At 33.7% G+C, this 19,185-nt stretch overlaps 1 protein-coding gene across 1 annotated transcript; it reads right to left on the reverse strand.

Moving 5' to 3' along the window:
• Nucleotides 1-397: 397 nt before the first annotated feature.
• On the reverse strand, nucleotides 398-1,542 carry LOC149192143 (uncharacterized). The gene is made up of 2 exons (XM_089406320.1): nucleotides 821-1,542; nucleotides 398-673 (listed from the first exon to the last, which is right to left on the reverse strand). The coding sequence occupies exons 1-2, from the start codon at nucleotides 1,511-1,513 to the stop codon at nucleotides 659-661; spliced, it is 708 nt and encodes a 235-aa protein (XP_089262446.1). The 5' UTR covers nucleotides 1,514-1,542; the 3' UTR covers nucleotides 398-658.
• Nucleotides 1,543-19,185: the final 17,643 nt, after the last annotated feature.

The following is a 19,185-nucleotide window of genomic DNA, read 5'->3' on the forward strand; positions in this document are numbered from 1 at the left end:
GAAATTGTTTACGATACTTATTCGAATGCTTTCCTTTCATATGTTTACTCGTTATGGTCATAGTTCATGGTGTTCCCCTTCATATGTTGCTCTGTTTGAGATCCATTAAGCAATGGAGGCCAGGTGAAAACCGACTTCTGGTGTTCAACATCTCTGCTAAGCTTCTCTTTGAGTGTAAACAGTTCCACCAATAACAATTTTAGCATGTCATTCAAATTTCAAAATCAAATAACGTATCATTTTCCCACAAATTTCATCTGGCGGAACTATCTGAATCCTAATTTTCTGAAAGTTGAAACTTAGTTCAACGTAAACCCTGCACGAGAATAAACCCCAGCGCTAATAGGGAATACGTACCTCTGGAGGAGACCCGGACGGTCTAGCAAACCCGGTCACGTTAAATGAAAGGAGAATAGAACAACTCTTAACTTTAAAATGACATTAAAGGTTGACGACATTACATAGATCGGAGATAATAACGATCTTGGGCCACGCCACGATAACATAACAATAGAGGATGCAAATAACGGACAGAAAATAAAATAATGTCTAGGCGACCCGGTTGGCTGACGACGATAATGAGCCACGCAATGTAGCTTGGAATGGACGACTATGACGAGCCACGCAAAATGATAGCTTGAAACTGAGTACGACGCCACTATGTGGATCCGGGCTGCAAAAAGCAATCCATATTCAGCTATACAGGAAAGAAATGTTGAAAAAGATTAAAGAAAAACAGATGAGATGACGAGAAAGATTCAAGAAAGAATAGAAAATAATATTATATTTTGGAGAAATTAATTAGAAATGAGCGGAATACCTTCAAATCTGAGGGTTGTGCCATCCTTCTATTGAAGCGTTTGAGGAGAGATTTCCGTCTTGTCGAGACGTCCCAATCCCAACCATTTGGATAAAATAGATTGCTGTAGTCCAACACCAACTGCTTCAAGGGAATTGGGTCGGTAAGTTGTTGGAAGCGCTCGTCATCATCCGCTATATAATAATAGCAGGTATCATGTGTACACTGGATGGTGCGGGCGCAGTCCACCACCACAGTGCAACGCCGCGGCCAATAAAAAATTAGAAGGCTGAGGTTTTCACAGCCCCAGTCATTCTCCACGAAATCTTGAAAGGAGATAAATACGTGCACCCTTTCCTCCTGTTGAGAAATGCTCCACCCCATCTCCTTTTTCCACCGGATCTCCAGGGGTATCCGACTTATAAAGTACACCCAGCGGTCCAAGTGAAGCAAAACCAGTTCTTTTACAAGGTTTGGGGCTTTTAAAAAACCGTCAATGTCAGGATCTTCATGACATTGGGACAACCATCTCTTGCGTTTCTGCTCCTCCATTGGCATTGCCATTGACTTTCTGTTCTGTGGATTTCCTCTTTCTCTTCCTTTCCGTTTCTTGGATTTCTCTCCCTTCGTTCTTCGTTTTTGTTCAGTGGATTTCTCTCCGTCTTCGTTTGAGATGTAAATGTATATCACAGAATAGATGTATGCAGAGTTCATGAGTTGGATCACTATGCAATTATGAAATCCCTCCAAATTCCAATGTAAGAAAAAGTCGTCCGTGTTTTTATAAGCTAAAAATAGAAAGGGTATGTACGCAAATTATGATTTGACAACGTAAGTATTGAAAATTATGATTTCCAAGACAAATACAAAAGAGAGTTATAATGAATTAAAATGGGAAATGTTATAACTAAAAAAATATTGATTAATTTTTTCTAACAAGACAATGAGACTCAACATTTCTGTAACCCTCTGAAGCAGCCTATTCCGAGAGGAAACTCCGAAAGCTTCATTTCATGATTGACAAACCAAATTGCAAACGGCACTTGGCATTTAGCTTTTTTTAATGGCAATAGACATCTCAGAACCTCTCAAAGATGCCCCTAAATCCTCTGATGGATTTGGAAATAGTTAGTGACAACAGTACTTATAGTAAAGCCATTGTAGATGAAATTCTGGATAGATAATACATCTAGTTATGGATACATTTTCCTATCATAAATAGGAGTGTCTGATTTGGACTTTAAAAACAAATGCAATTTGATATGACAAATCCAACACCAGATAACAGATGAAGTTTCTAAGACAGTGAGTTACTGAGATTGTAACTCTGCTCGGGACGTGGCATTCAGAGTAATAGAGAGACCTGGCTATGCAAACGAAGACAGAGCTTTATATGAAATATGCAAAACAACCGCATGGAATTATGGACCACACAGTCTAATAGCAATAATAGTTAGTCATTGAAATGTGCTTGGGACAAATTACAGAAAGAAGATCTTGAGCTGAAAGAGAAAGATCAAAAGGCAATTGAGGTTACCAAGGCCAGGGTAGAATCAGAAAAGCAACAACTTATGGCTGTAGCAGATCAGGCATTGTCAACTTGTTCAGAAAAGGAACAAGAACTGTATATTGCACAAAAAGAATTAATTCTCAGTATTTTTAAGGGAAAACACTACCTTGTGAAAAATGTGCGCATTCGATTACCCTTCCCTCCTAATTATTAATAGTAGTAACATTAATAGTAGTACCTTAGCTTATATTTGAGGCATTTTTTTCTTTCACTGTGATTTATATCGATTTCAGGCACGTACATTTCTGTAAATTCGTTAAACTTGTATTTGAGGCAACAGAATTGGTTAATTCGGTGAAGTAGGTCATTGGTTTAAGAAAACAAAAAAAGATATGTATTACTTAAATTCTATCTGCTTGGGTTACACAAATTTGTTATCTTACGCAAATTTGTGTATGAATTAGCCATAGCGAACCATATCAGATAATTGTAAGTTCTTATTTCAATTGAGTTGAATTAAATGGTTAGAATTTCCTCTTATCTTAAAATAACTGAATTATTCATTGGTCTAGTTTCTTTTTGTTTTAGTTTGTTTCTGTGTATCTTTGTCTAGCCTATGGAAATTATAGTGACTTTATACAGACTATCTTTTTGTATTGAGAAAATCATTTGATTTAATAAATAAAAGCGGTGCACCGCACAGACATGGAAACATATATCATAGCAACCATATAGGAAAATTCGAGAAAAAAATATCATTTCCGTAGCAAAACATAAGAGAATATAAATGAAGGAAAAAAATTAATACAGAATCACTGACATACATGTAGGCAGCGCTTAAAATTACAGAAAATTGTAATGGAGGCACCGCTTAAAATTACCGAAAATGGTAACAGAGCATAAATGTAAGAAAAACAATTAAAATAAAATCACTGTAATACATGGAGGCATCCATAGGATTGACGAAAATTGAAATATCCGAAGAAAAATCAATGGAAGCTTTCTATGAGTAATAAAACCCATCAACTGAAACCCAAGTTTTATATAAAATATGGAATGACCGTTATAAAACATAATCCAGCTTATAAAATCATGTAATAGTACAAAGATAAACTGCTTGCAAGATTAGAAAACATAAAGAGTACCTGGACCCGGCCGCAAAGTAACGAAGTCGAAATAACAAAGCCGCAAAGTAACGACGAAATGATGTATAAGCTTAGTATATAGCAAAAAAATCAGTTACACGTAGCCCCGATGCTACATGCACAATGTCACCTGGAATGAAATGTGAACAGAAGACAGGTAACCCCATCAAATCAGTCTAAGTGAAGGCGCAACAGATGTTAAGAATCACTCTGAATCACCCTAACCCCCGTCAAATCAGCAGTGAGGGCGCAGCTCTTATGTTAATTGTGATCCTGTTCACGCGTTGGCAGCCAAACTAGCTCTCTTTTACATAGAAGGGGTTCTTCAGGGCGTAGTGTTAATAAGTCTGTAGTCAAATTACCCAGGCGAAAATCCCAGGCACTCTTCTGTTGTGCCCAATCCACCAAAGAGAAGACATTTGTTGTAGATCCATCTCGCCGGTAGAGGACAGGGAGAATGTAGTTGTGATTGACTGGATCTAACCAGTACATGGGCTGATCTATCGTCTGGTTGCCTAGTTTAGAGATCCCTCGTTCAGATCTATGAGGAATGCCTTGTTTCAGACAGGGATACGTCCTCCATGTCCCCTGTGGGTATCTTTTTGCCTCTGAGGGTTCATGATCTGGCTGACGGTGCAACCTGCAAATTCCTTGCTTTGTGTAGTCGTCGTGTGCCTTTTCTGCCGTCTCTACTGAGGAAAACCAAACCCTTAAACCCTCGAAATGAAGCCCGTAGGTGACTGGAAGGGTTTTCTCTGATTCAGAGCACGCCCAAAACAATCCATCATTTGCTAATCCATTCCTTCCGCCTTTCCTGAGTTCTTTCGGGAGTTGAATGTGGCCTTTCATGCATTTCCTAGAAGAGGTCCAAATGTATGCTCCTTGCTTTGTGTAGTCGTCGTGTGCCTTTTCTGCCGTCTCTACTGAGGAAAACCAAACCCTTAAACCCTCGAAATGAAGCCCGTGGGTGACTGGAAGGGTTTTCTCTGCTTCAGAGCACGCCCAAAACAATCCATCATTTGCTAATCCATTCCTTCCGCCTTTCCTGAGTTCTTTCGGGAGTTGAATGTGGCCTTTCATGCATTTCCTAGAAGAGGTCCAAATGTATGCTCTTATTCCAGCCACCATAATGTACAAGACCAGGCTCTGGTTACATGCAAGGTTTTCGTGGGTTACTCTATCAAGATCGACTAGTGTGTCGGCGCCCAACTCAGCTTCAAAGCTCTGATGAACCCTAGCTCCACAAGCCATCCTCGTTCCTCCTTCTCGATGTGAGTGAAACTCAAGACCTTTGTGAGCGAAGTCGAGTGGCTGAAAAAGATTTGCAGAAGCATATGGTGAGAACCTCATTACCCACCCGTCAATACCAGCACACCGATCCGATGCAGCACAACACCTGTTAACCCTGCGACCTTAGGATATAGTTTACGAAATCGGGATATAGTTTAGGAAATAACGAAACCTGTAAGGAAGTAATGCTAGCATTAAGGCTAACAGTTAACGGTCAGGCACACTGAAATTAGCGATAACTTGCAAATTAACCTAAGTTCGGGCCTCTTCCGCCTCGGGAAGAGGCCAAATAAGATGGCGAAGGATGGCTAACAGTTAACGGCTTTAGAAACTTAGGACATCCGCGCTCTAACCGCCGTATAACAGACAAGCAAAGGGGTCAACTAATGCTAAGTCGGGGTCCCTGCGATTACTATAGTCCCTGCCGGATGCCAGATGGCAGGGACTAATAATACTTTAATTATAACCAGATGTAGTGTTGTCTCCCTAATGAACTCAGGGAATATTTAAGAAACATGTTGGGGGATAAAATGTTATTTTTTTTAATGCTATTTTTTTTTTAATTTTGTGGTATTATATTTTTTGACATGTTTAATATATTACTTTGATTAAGATAGGTAATTGAATTAGTGATTTGATATGAAGGAATGTCTTAACAAAATACTAAATTATCGTTTATCTAAGTCTTGTAGACAAAATGTCGTTATTTTTATAAAGTTGAGGAAGAAAAAAAACTGATTTCATATGAAGGAGTTTCTTAACAAAGCACCTGATAGTGTCTATCCAAGACTAGTAGACAAAATGTCATTATTCTTATAAGGCTGAGCAATAAAAAAAATGATATAACAAAGTACTCATATCTATCCAAGATGAAGTAGAAAAAATGTCATTATTCTTATGAAAAGGAATATAAAAAAATTTTGATTTATAAAACTAGGTATGTTACATTTGATTTCATGTTTATTAAACTGTTTGTTTTACTATATTAGATATATTTTTAATTTGATAAATTTTAATTATAAATTATTTATTTTTTTATGGGAAAAATATATTTTTAATTAAAATTTATTTTTAGTACTAAAATCTATAAAAATCTATAAATTCTATCTTTTGAGTTTGAACTTATAACTTATTAATAAGAAATACATGCTCTATAATTTTTAAAGTTATTAAAGCTATAATGATTTTGGAATATTTTTTTTTTTCATTTTTTTTCCAATTAAATAAATAAAATTATACAAAGTTATAAATAATCTCTTATTTAACTTTGATAAACCAACTTTAGTTTTAGATAATCAAACATTAATTATCACCATAATTAAATATTAAATACAAATTATGCCTCTAAAAAGACATGGATTATGAGCTAATTTTAATACTCATATTAAGGATTTATGAATTTAGGTTAGGAATTAATAAGTTGAACTTTATTTTTATACATTGTTATTGAGTTTTCAATTATTCTCAAAACACAATATAAGAGAATACATAAAAGTTGTAACTAAGTTTATTAACAATAAAGTAAAAAGGTAGAGTTATGAATAAAATTTGTAATGAAAGTAGACTATATATATTGCAAACAGAATTCAAGACACATTTTTTTGGCATTCCAATAAATTGTTATTGTTATATATTTTTTAAACAAATCTAAAATAAGTAGTGTTTTACCTAACATAGAAGTTAATGAATAACATAGTTATTATTAGTTTCATAGTGTCTAATTTTGGTAGGATGAGATTCTTGCATGTGGGTGGTCTGTATCTTCTCTCATTTAACGCATAGTGTTTATCTTTTTTTATTTTTTGGGTTAAATTTGTTAACATAAGTTGGTTGTCCTGAGCTACTGTGATATTTTAATGACATTGCAAACCATATTTGTTAATATGGAACATTTAACTTTCAAAACTTGAATTTACATGCTGTGATGTATGAGAAGGCACATGACCATTTTTTTTTGTTATGCATTAATGTTCATTGTTATGATCATAGTGGTCAATAGTAAAATTGATGTTCTAATAGTATTTATAAACTCCTCAAGCTTGCAATGTTCTCTATATATCTAGTAAATTTTATGTATGTCATATTTAGGACCTTTGTATCATTCCAATTATATTAGGATAAAAGAAAGTCCCAAATATTATAGCTGAAATTCCTTAGAAATAGATTATAGACCTAGGACAATTACGAATGTAGCGAGATGATTGCACCAAACGCAATAGAATGGGGTGAATGAGGAGAACTAGACCACATAATTTGAAACCCCAATAATAAATGAAACCTCCGAGCAAAGAGAATCCAAAAGAAAACCATGACCCTAGACACTCCACACTAGCATAAGCATACGATTAGAGCACAGAAAAATAAATTTATGTCTAACCAATACAGGAAAACTAGTGAAGGCTCATGCACTAATTAGAGACTCCAAAGAAATAACAAGAATCGATAAGGGATCCTTATGTAGAAGATACATGAAACTAGAGCACAAAATCAAATTTATATGTCTAATGAATAGACAAAAACCATTGAAGCCTAATGCAGTGATTAGAGACTCCAAAGCAATAGTAATAATTGATGAAAGATTCTTACGTGGAAGATGCACTAAACTAGGTTTCATCATCACCATGAATTATCATTGAACAAACCACATGCATATTGAGCTATTATCCCCACCTATTTTTCAAGGTAATTTGTAAAGAGATTCAAAATGTGAGCCATATGTTATGGTTAGTATGTGTGAATTTGGAATAGTAATAATGCCTTTCATATCTCATTTCCTACATAGATATCACCCAATATGCTCACTACTTTAATATGTGTTTGATTGTGAATTCCAAAAATATCTTTACGCTTAATTTTTTAAAAATAAATTTCATTAATGCTAACATATTATTATACTTCCCCATGCAATCAATATTATCATTATATATTCATTAAGAAACAACAATCTTGAATAAAAATCATACAAATTTATTTGATTATTACGTTGTAAGGCATTCCCTTTTAAATCAACTTCCCTCTCTGCCCCTTCATTCTCGTAAGTCATAAGATTATATGTTAGATGAGTGCAAAATTTTCAGCCGTTCGATCAAAATAGTTACAAAATTGTTATAAATTCGTTGCGGGCAACAGTTTGCGGACTGGTCGGCATAACCAATTACGGTGTGGTATCTTGAATTCATCATTTCCAACTGCTATGCTGCCTCCTTCGAAACTATGAAGTACTGTGGATGTAAACCATCTTTGCTTTTGGGTTCATTAGAACCATTCGCTTCATGGAAGAGCACTGGAGGCAACTGTGTGGACGTAAAACCTAGCATTCTCAACAAAAGCGTAACACCCTTAATGGATTCATCTGCCATAGAAGGCTTACAGAAGCTACTGCTAAACCCAAATCCAAAATTGGCTGAACTTATTGAAAGGGAATGGTAAGCTCGTTCATGGCAAGGAATTATAACTAGCCTTTGGTCTAACACCAAGTATAGAAAAGTTATCTTGACTGGTGCGATGGCTCAATATATTCCTACTTTGGATTACACATATGCAGGTACTGTTGAACTTATAATTTCAAACTGCAGCGTATAGTTGAAACAACAGCAGCTACGTAACTTCAGCAAACCTGCAAATTTTTTCCTGCGATGTGATCTGGTCGCATATCGCATTTTTCCCTTGTTTCATTTTTTGTTACCTTTTGTTTTCTGCGATCGCGATCTTGTGATGTGATCAAATCACATACCGTGGATCAAAAATATTAAACTTCTGTGCGTTAAGCCCTTTTCTCCTTATTCGCTGATGCGATGGTGCGATGTTGTGATAAGCCATGCATTAAATTCCGATAAGATATTTTCAACTGTGTAATTAATGATATTTACCGCGGTTGGTAAATGGAGGTGAAATTTTTAATTTTATTATTTTCTATTTTACGGAAGTATGGGCACAAGCATCACGTATGTAAGATATTTTTGTATTGTTCATTATATAAAAAATGCAAGGGCAGATACAGTTGTGGAAAATTAGAGAAGGAGAGTTTTTTTTCTCTGCAACGCACAACAGTGCTGAAACTGTAGTTTTCTAAGATAATGAAATTAGTCTCTAGAACTGAAGTGTTTCTGTTGTAACCCCTCTGAAGAGGAAGACTATTTTTGTAACAGTTTTTTTTATAATTAAGATCATGTATTGAAACAGAGCATTGTTCTCTGTGTAATTTCTTTAGTGTTTGAAATCACCAGAAATTTCCAACATGGTATCAGGGCTAGTCTAGGCACTCAGCGAGTCAAAAAACAGAGTTTGTTTTTTCACTGTAGGAGCTGTAAAAATCTTATAGAGCAGATTTTCTCCAGCAAAGAAAGTTTTTACTTATTTTTTATTTATACAGTCAGTATCTCTTCTTTATTTATACAAGTTAAGATGGCAGATGCTGGAACAGGTTTGAAAAATTCCCAACTGCCATAGTTTAATGGGAAAAATCACAGTTATTGGTCCATAACAATGAAAGCATTGTTTGCTTCTCAAAGAATATGGGAGCTGGTTGAAACTGGCTATGCTGAACGTGCAAATGCAACAACATTGGCTGCTTTGACACTAGCAGAAAGAAACCAGTTGAAGAGCGACAGGAAGAAGGATGCCAAAGCCCTATTTTTTCTCTTCCAATCAGTACATGAAAGTGTTTTTCCATGAATTGCAGCAACAACAAAATCCAAGGAGGCATGGGATATTCTCAAAATTGCCTATCAAGGCATGGAGAAGGTGAAGACTGCAAAGTTGCAGATGTTGAGGAGAGACTTTGAAACACTTAACATGAAGGAATCTGATACAATAGATTCATTCTTCACTCAGGTTATTGGGTTGATAACCCAGATAAGATCTCATGGTGAGATTCTTGAAGAAAGAAGGATTGTAGAAAATATCTTGAGATGTTTATCCTCAAGGTTTGAGGTTGTTGTGGTAGCAATAGAAGAAACAAAGGAGCTCTCACAATTCACAGTAGATGAATTGAGTGCTTCTCTCATGTCTCATCAACACAGACTGAGTAGAGGAACATATTCCTCTTTTCAGCAAGCATTCAAGACTCAGATGTCTTTTGGCGAAGGAAAAGGTCGAGGCGGAGCAAATAATAGAGGTCGTGGAAGAAACCAAAACAAAGGCAGAAATAATCCTACAAGAACAAGTGGAAGGAGCTGCAATGAGAACCAAGATGAAGGTTCAAGCAAACAGCAAGCTCATGGACAAAGGTATGAAAAATCCCAAGTCCAATGTCATTATTGTAAGAAATATGGTCACTACGCCAATGAATGTAGAAAAAACAAAATGACATGAATAGTAGGTAGAATGCTAATTTTGCAAATGAAAAAGATAATAATCCAAAGATTGTGCTGTTATCATGTAACATTGCACAAGACAAACAAGAATATTTTTGGTTCTTAGACTCAGGTTGTAGTAATCACATGACTGGAAATATTGAAATGTTTGCCAATTTGGATGAAAATGTGAAATCTAAGGTAACAACAGGAACTAATAGTAAGATATATGTCAAGGGTAAGGGCAGAGTTAGTATCGAAGCAATAAATGGAGAGCAGATGATTGTGCCAAAGGTATACTATTTACCTGGTCTGAAATGTAATCTTTTGAGCATTGGATAGCTCATTAACAAAGGTTACAATGTGTTCTTCAAAGATGAAATTTGTACAATTAGAGACATACCTCCAAGTAAGAAGATCATTGCACAGGTGCAGATGACCAACAATAGAATGTTTCCTCTCAAACTCAGGGCAGAACTGAAGGAAGGAAGAACTATTGTAGCTGTAACACAAGAAGTCTTTCAGGAACAAGTGGAATATGAGAATTAGTTGTGGCACTTGAGATTTGGACATCTCAATTTCAGAGGCTTGAATCTGTTGCACAGAAAGGGAATGGTAAATGGATTGCCATTGATCGAGAAACCGGACAACCTTTGTGAAGGCTACATCTTGGGCAAGTAACACAAAGAAAGCTTTCCAGCAGGAAAGAGTATAAGGGCAAAATCACCCTTGGAAATTGTTCACTCTGATGTGTGTGGACCGATGAAAATACCATCGTTTGCCGGAAATAAATATGTTTTAATTTTCATTGATGATTACACTAGAAAGACATGGGTGTATATGCTGAAATAGAAGAGTGAAGTGTTTGATAAATTCCACCACTTCAAAACTCTTGTTGAAAAGCAGTGTGGGCATTTTATCAAAGTGCTCAGAACAGATAGAGGAGGAGAGTACATCTCCAAAGACTTTCTGCGTTTTTGCAGAGAGAATGGCATACAAAAGCAGTTCACCGCAAGGTATACTCCTCAGCAAAATGGTCTTGCCGAAAGGAGAATAGGACCATTCTTGACATGGTTAGAAGTATGTTGAAGGAAAAACACTTGCCGCATGAGTATTGGGCAGAAGCTATCATTTGTGTAGTTTACATCTTGAATAGATGCCCAACTAAAGTTGTCATGAACAAAATACCGGAAGAAGCATGGGGTGGTCAACAGCAAATTGTCACTCACGTGAGAGTATTCGGTTGTGTAGCATATGCACATGTACCGGATCAGCTATGAAAGAAGCTTGATAGTAAGGGGGAGAATTGTGTCTTTATTGGCTATTGTGATGAGTCAAAAGCATACAAACATAATAATCCATCCACCAAGAAATCGATAGTAAGCAGAGATGTGCAATTCATTGAAGATGAAGCTTGGGATGGAAGCTTAGAGAAGACAGTGAATGTGAAGACAATTGTGTCTTAGAAAGAAGAAGAGCAAGGGACAACAACAAATAATCCTTCCTTGGTGGCTCCTCCTCCACCACAGCAAGTACAACAAACCACACCACAAGATGGAATTCAAACAGCCTTGAGAAGTCAAGGAAGTGCTTCTCCAAGCACATCACAGGGATCAGAAAAACCCTCAAGTTCGGATGGAACTCCAAGCACACCAAGAAGACCAAAATTCATAAATCCGAATGAGATTTATCAACAAGGAGAGGTAAGTAACAATACTGGTCCGAATTCATTATTCGCTTTGTATTGTCATGTTGATGACACAGTTCATTTTGAAGATGCTGTAAATGAAGATAAATGGATTGAAGCAATGATTGGAGAAATTGGTGCAATTGAGAAGAGTAAAACATGGGAGTTAGTGGACCTTCCTGAAGGCAATATGCCATTGGAGTTAAGTGGGTCTATAAGACCAAAAGCAATGCTGAAGGCAAGATTGATAGGCACAAAGCAAGACTTGTTGTGAAAGGCTACAAGCAACAACAAGGCAAAGACTATGATGAAACCTTTGCACCAGTAGCAAGGATGGAAACAGTAAGAATATTGTTGTCTATTGCAGCACAACACAAATGGAAGATTTATCAGATGGATGTTAAATCTGCATTCCTGAATGGAGTGTTAAAAGAAGAGGTTTATGTTGAACAACATCCAGGCTATGAAGTTGAAGGCCAAGAGCATAAAGTCTGCAAACTGAAGAATGCTCTTTATGGGCTGAAGCAAGCTCCAAGAGCATGGTACAGCAGAATAGATGGTTATCTGATTGAGAATGGGTTTGATAAGTGTGATGGTGAACCCACACTGTACATAAAGGAGAATGACGGTAAGCTCCTTATTGTTGTTTTATATGTAGATGATTTGATTTTTACTAGCAATGATGCTTCTCTAATTGATGATTTTAAAGCAGTCATGAAAAGTGAATTTCAAATGACTGACTTGGGCTTCTTAAAATATTTTTTTGGAATTGAAGTAGACCAAAGTGAAAATGGTGTTTTCATTTCTCAATTTAAATATGTAGAAGCAGTGTTAAAGAGATTTAACATGCAGAACATCAAGGCAGCTGCGAATCCAACTGTAATGGGGTTGAAATTGACCAAAGAAGACAGCAAGAAGGATTTTGATACAAAATTGTGCAAGAACATAGTTGGCAGCCTTATGTACATGACTGCAACTAGACCGGACATTATGCACGCTGTGAGTTTAATCTCCAGATTTATGGAAAGACCAAAAGAGACTCATTGCAAGGTAGCCAAGAGGATTCTAAGGTACGTGAATGGAACGAAGGGGTTTGGTATTTTATACTCCTCTTCTGAAAGTTTCATGTTGACAGGTTACACTGAGAATGATTGGGTTGGAAGTGTTGATGATAGGAAAAACACATCGGGATATGTGTTTCATATGGGATCGGGAGCCATCTCATGGGCTTCCGAGAAGCAACCAGTTGTGTCTTTTTCAACAGCAGAGGCAGAGTATGTGGCAGCAACAGAAATAGCATGCCAAGCAGTGTGGCTGAGAAGAGTTCTCAAATATTTGTGCCATGAACAAGAAAAGGGCACAACCATTTAATGTGACAATAGCTCGACAATAACATTGTCTAGAAACTTTGTTTTTCATAAAAGGACAAAGCACATAGACACCAAATTTCACTTCATATGTGAATTAGTTAACAATGGTGAGATTGTTTTGCAACACTATAGAACAGAGGAACAATTAGCTGACATCTTGACAAAACCATTGGGAAAGAAAAGTTATGATCATTTCAGGAAATGCCTGGTTATGCAGAAAAACCCAGCAGCTGAAATTAAAGGGGAGTGTTGAACTTATAATTTCAAACTGCAGTGTATAGTTGAAACAATAGCAGCTATGTTACTTTAGCAAACCTGCAGATTTTTTCCTGTGATGCGATCTGGTCGCATATCGCATTTTTCCCTTGTTTCATTTTTTGTTACCTTTTGTTTTCTGCGATCGAGATCTTGCGATGCGATCAAATCGCAGAATGCAGATCGCAAATCTTAAACTTCTATGCGTTAAGCCCTTTGCTCCTTATCCACCGATGCGATGGTGCGATGTTGTGATAAGCCATGCATTAAATTCCGATAAGATATTTTCAGCCGTGTAATTAATGATATTTACCGCGGTTGGTAAATGTAGGTGAAATTTTTAATTTTATTATTTTCTATTTTACAGAAGTATGGGCACAAGCAACACGTATGTAAGATATTTTTGTATTGTTCATTATATAAAAATGCAAGGGCAGATAGAGTTGTGGAAAATTAGAGGAGAGTTTTTTTTTCTCTGCAACACACAACACAGTGTTGAAACTGTAGTTTTATGAGATAGTGAAATTAGTTTCTGGAACTGAAGTGTTCCTGTTGTAACTCCTCTGAAGAGGAAGACTATTTTTGTAACAATTTTTTTTTATGATTAAGATCCTGTATTGAAACAGAGCGTTGTTCTCTGCGTAATTCCTTTAGTGTTTGAAATCACCAGAAATTTCCAACACGTACTACATGATGAGTAGCACATGATTTTCAGCAAAATTTGTTTCTGTAATGTGTGAGATAATGTTTGATTTATTAATCTGCATACAGGTTTGTATGGCAATAGAATGGGGATTTGTTACTGGTGACCGGCTTTCAAAACGCGACACCTCAATTCCATTTTATTTGCAGACAGAATGTTGGGCTGAGTATCCACATAGAAAAAATGGAATCAGACCACTAATAATAAATTGTTGCAGATAGTTCCTGTGGCTATTGTCCTCTGTCCTCAATTCATCATACCAATGCGGAGTTGTAAGTATTGCAGAAAGTTGTAGGTGGATAGTATTACCTCTGCCATCAGATTGAAAATAAGTGTTAATCTGTTATAATTAGTTATGTGATAGTTACAATTCTTTATATAAAACTTTGATAGAATTAGAGTACCAAAATTCATGACACGAACTTGTTGAGCATCCTCCGATAGATGGTAAGCCCATTGCTGCACTCTCGAAGTTTTTTTATTAACGTCTTGGCTGTTTCATTAACAATTTTTCATTGCTGCACTCGAGAAGTTTTTTTATTAACGTCTTGGATGTTTCATTAACAGTTTGTCATTACTGCACTAGGGAAGTTTTTTTATTAATGTCTTGGCTGTTTCATTACAATTTTTCCTAGCCCACTGCTAAACTTGGGAAGTTTTTTGAGTAACGTCTTGGCTGTTAGGCTGCTGCTTACTTCATTTTTTATTAATATATTTAATGATTCATTTTACATTATTTTTTCCTAATTAAAATTTGAATTTTTAGAATGTATTTTATTTCATAATGTTTGTAATTTCATTTCATAACAGGAAGTTTATATTACTTAGCAGATTATAAACTAGTTATAATATCTCTTTATAGTTTATTAAATTTTTATTTCAATCAAAATAATTATAAATGGGTTATTATCAATTACTTATAATATTTTTTTATAATTAATAATATTTATTCTCATCAAAATAATTATAAATTGGTTAATTGGTTATTATAAACAAGTTATAATATTTCTTATAACTAATAATATTTATTTTCATCAAAATAATTATAAATTAGTGGTTATTATTTATCATAAGAACTATAAAGTGTTAACTATTAAAGTTTATTTCATGTCTTTTGTAAAAGTGAAAGGGTTTTAACTTGAGTGGTTTAGCTAACTATTAGCTTTCATAATTGTATGGACTTCTCGCGAAACATGTTGTTATTGCCTAGTTTGTGAATTTTATGAGATAGTTGTATTTGGTATAATAGTGAGAAAGCATAGAGGTTATCGTGTACTTAAAAATTCAAGGTAATTGAATTGAGTAAGAGAAATGAAGTAGAATATGCTATAAATAAATTGCTTTAAATAAAAATACAAAAAATACAAAAAAAACTATATCTTTTATCACAATTTTTTACAAAGACAATCTATTGATTCTTCACATTTTGAAATAGGCTACACCAATCTCGATCCATTTTAACTCCAAATCTACCAATGGTCATCTAGATTGGTTTAATTCCCCCCTTCACATTACATTAATCCTTTTATATAATTTATTTTAAAGAATTTATTTATTTTTATGTAATTTGAATTAGTCAATATGTTAAACATTACATTAAAAAATCTATACCATATCAGTTTGTGGTTTAATTCTCCCAGTTACATTACATTAATCTTTTTATTTGATTAAATTTAACTAATTTATTTATTTTTATGTAATTTTAATTAGTCAAAATGTTAAACATTACATTAAAAAATCTATACCATACTCATGCATTTCAGCGCAAAAATAAAAGAAAAAATTAATAATTATAACCATCAATACAACATTTTGACTCAATCAAATTTCATAAAAAAAAAATAAACTAAAATAACAAACATAAAATTAATATAATTTATAATTATAATTGAATTAATAATTAAACTAGATGATGTTATCTTGATCTACCATCAAATCTTAAAAAATAAAAATAAAATAAAATGTAAACATAAAATTAATAAATAATTTATAATTATATTTGGTTATAATTGATAATTAAACTATATGATATTATATTGACATTTACGAAGACTAAATGATCCAATCTTCTGATCTAACAAGTGGATACACGATCAAATCTCATAAAAATACAAATAAAATAAAACATGAAATTAATATAATAATTTTTAATTATAGTTTATTATAATTAATAATTAATCTATATGATGTTATTTTGGCATTTACAAAGACTAAATGATCTTATCTTCTGATCTACCAAGTGGAGACACGATCAAATCTCATAAAAAATAGAAATAAACTAAAATAAAAACATAAAATTAATATAATAATTTATAATTATAATTGATTATAATTAATAATAAAATTATATGATGGTATTTTGGCATTTTCGAAGACTAAATGATCTTATCTTTTGATCTATCAAGTGGATACATGATCAAATTTCATAAAAATAGAAATAAACTAAAAACAATAAAATTAATAAAATTATTTATAATTATAATTGTTTATAATTAATAATTAAATTAGATGATCTTATTTAGAGATAAGTGATCAAATCTCTCGAGAGATCAAATCTCTTGAGATGAAAACCCCTTTTAGAGTGAAAATATTTCTCTTTTAGAGAAATGGCCTTATCTTCAGATCTACCATAATCAAATCTCATAAAAAATAGACATAAACTAAAATAAAAAACATAAAATTAATATAATAATTTATAATTATAATTGTTTATAATTAATAATTAAACTAGATGATCTTATCTTGAGATCTACCAAGTGATCAAATCTCTTGAGATGCAAACCCCTTTTAGAGTGAAAAGAGATTTGAGGATACACCATCAAAATTCATAAAAAATAGAAATAAACTAAAATAAAAAACATAAAATTAATATAATAATTTATAATTATAATTGTTTATAATTAATAATTAAAATAGATGATCTTATCTTTAGATCCACCAAGTGATCAAATCTCTTGAGATGCAAACCGCTTTTAGAGTGAAATGAGATTTGATCTTTCAACACAGTAGATTTGGATTTAAGATGGATTTAACCTTGGTTTAAAAAAATAATTAAGTTCTATTACTTTTAATGTGAAAAACATGACCTCAAACCAACACATAGGAAGATAGAGTACCATATCATCCACACAATAGACACCAAAAGCCCTTAAAAAGATTTCAATTGTTTCAAACATCATCATTAACAAGAGATTAAGAGAATACATGAGAGAAGGCTTAGGAGTCAGACAAAGTCAATGGTTTTCCTCGCATTGTAGGTTACCCTCTATATGAGTTATATATGAATCAAATATTTCAAAATATTATTTTTGATGCCTCTCAATATTTTAAATATCATTAAGATATAAGACTCTTGTCCTCTCTTTTTCCTTTTTCCTTTAGAATGTGTTTAAGTAAAGACTTCAATTCCCAATGCAAAGTAACAAAATACAAGTATCAGCTCCTTTGTCCCCTAGTGTTTCTAGGGTGAGGTAGCCAATTAGACACCTAACAACAAGATCCGAGTAAGAATAAGCAAGGCTTTCTCATCCCACATGAGACTCTAGATGTCAAATTTATGTTCTAGTGTGAGGGGAAGTCTTGTGCCTAAGGTTGCCCACACAAATTTCCATTGGAGTTGTGTTCTCTAGTTTTTTCATGGTAATATGAGGTTGCCTCTTGTGCCTAAGGTTTCCCACACAAACTTCCATTGGAATTGTGTTGTCTACCTCTCCCAGCCAGCCCCTATCTACATTGCATATATTGTTGGGCATGGCTAAAAGAGGTAAAAAGGGACAAAAGTATTTTCCTACTTGAATGGTTAGAATTTATCCACATCTTATTCGAATATGCCAACTTTATTTGGGATTCAATATTTCTTGCAAATGATATAACTCTCTTGGGTTTCATTCATGTCCATTTACATTGTTCCCCAATTCCAACTATAGCAAACATTTGTATCATTCTGTTTTTTATCACTCTGTGAACATGATCATACTCACATGCATCAAATGATTTTGGATAGATTATAAGAAGATCAAGTTGAAGCCAAGATATGCATATTTTTAATCCTAGGATGTTGAAAATCGTTGCAACAATCAATATATATAATAACATTAACGATTTTCATTTTCCAAAATATCAAACAATATCCCATTTCCATCTTTCATGCAATTCTCCATGTGGATGGGTATAAATGTAAAATCATATGATTGGAAACTTCATTTCCATATTGGGTGTAGCTAATTGATTAACATTTATAATGAAATTTAGAAAAATGTACAAAAATCACTAATATAGTAAATGATTTTCACTTTTCAAAATATCAAACATCTCAGATTACTCTATAATAATTAATAGAATATTTATGCAATAAATCTATTGAATTATGATTATAATTGATATAATATTCTTATGATAAATTTATAAAATTATAATTACTGAATAGAATATTTATGCCATAAATCTATTAAATTATGATTATAATTAATATAATATTCTTGCGAATAATTTGTAAAATTATAATTACAATATTACAATATTTTTTTATGTTACTACTTTTCTATAATTTATTTTTTAGGGCATTTTCTTTACAACATTTGGTGCCATTGCTAATTTGAAGTTGTCCTTGAGCCTAGCACAAGAGTCAATTCCTCATTTTTCCAATTCAATTAAGACTGAGCCCACCCACTTCTTCTTTTCAGTAATTAATATACTAAAAATATAAAAATAGACATTTCACCATATTAACTTTTTTTAAATTTACCATTATTTATATTTCTCTAAGAAAACAACAATTTTAAATTACTATTTATTTAGTTTGACGTCTCGCTCTTAATCAAATGCCATCCCCTCCTTTGTAAACTTCCCCGGAATCACTTAGAAAACATTGTACACCATATCAGCTACTCTCACGTTAACGGATGGCTACGGCCCAATTTCAACAGCGAGCATTGTAAACGTTAGAGTAGCATAGTATGCAATGTTAGAATTTGTCGATCTGGTCTACCTCAGAGTTTGGATTGTTATGAATTGTCTGGTTACATCAATCTTTTTAAATATGTCAAATTGTACAAATATTATATCAAACTTTTTAAATCTGTCAAATTGTACAAAACTATAATACCTTTAATTGATAACGTGGACAATAAAAT

The sequence above is a fragment of the Pinus tabuliformis genome, chromosome 2_2 (genome assembly GCF_031772625.1).
Source record: "Pinus tabuliformis cultivar Carrire ecotype Pingquan chromosome 2_2, CPIR1, whole genome shotgun sequence".
Taxonomy (NCBI): Eukaryota; Viridiplantae; Streptophyta; class Pinopsida; order Pinales; family Pinaceae; genus Pinus; species Pinus tabuliformis.

Bases quoted from the DNA above. Each gene is read 5' to 3' on its own strand.
- LOC149192143 (XM_089406320.1), bottom strand. From the start codon at position 1,513: ATGAACTCTGCATACATCTATTCTGTGATATACATTTACATCTCAAAC.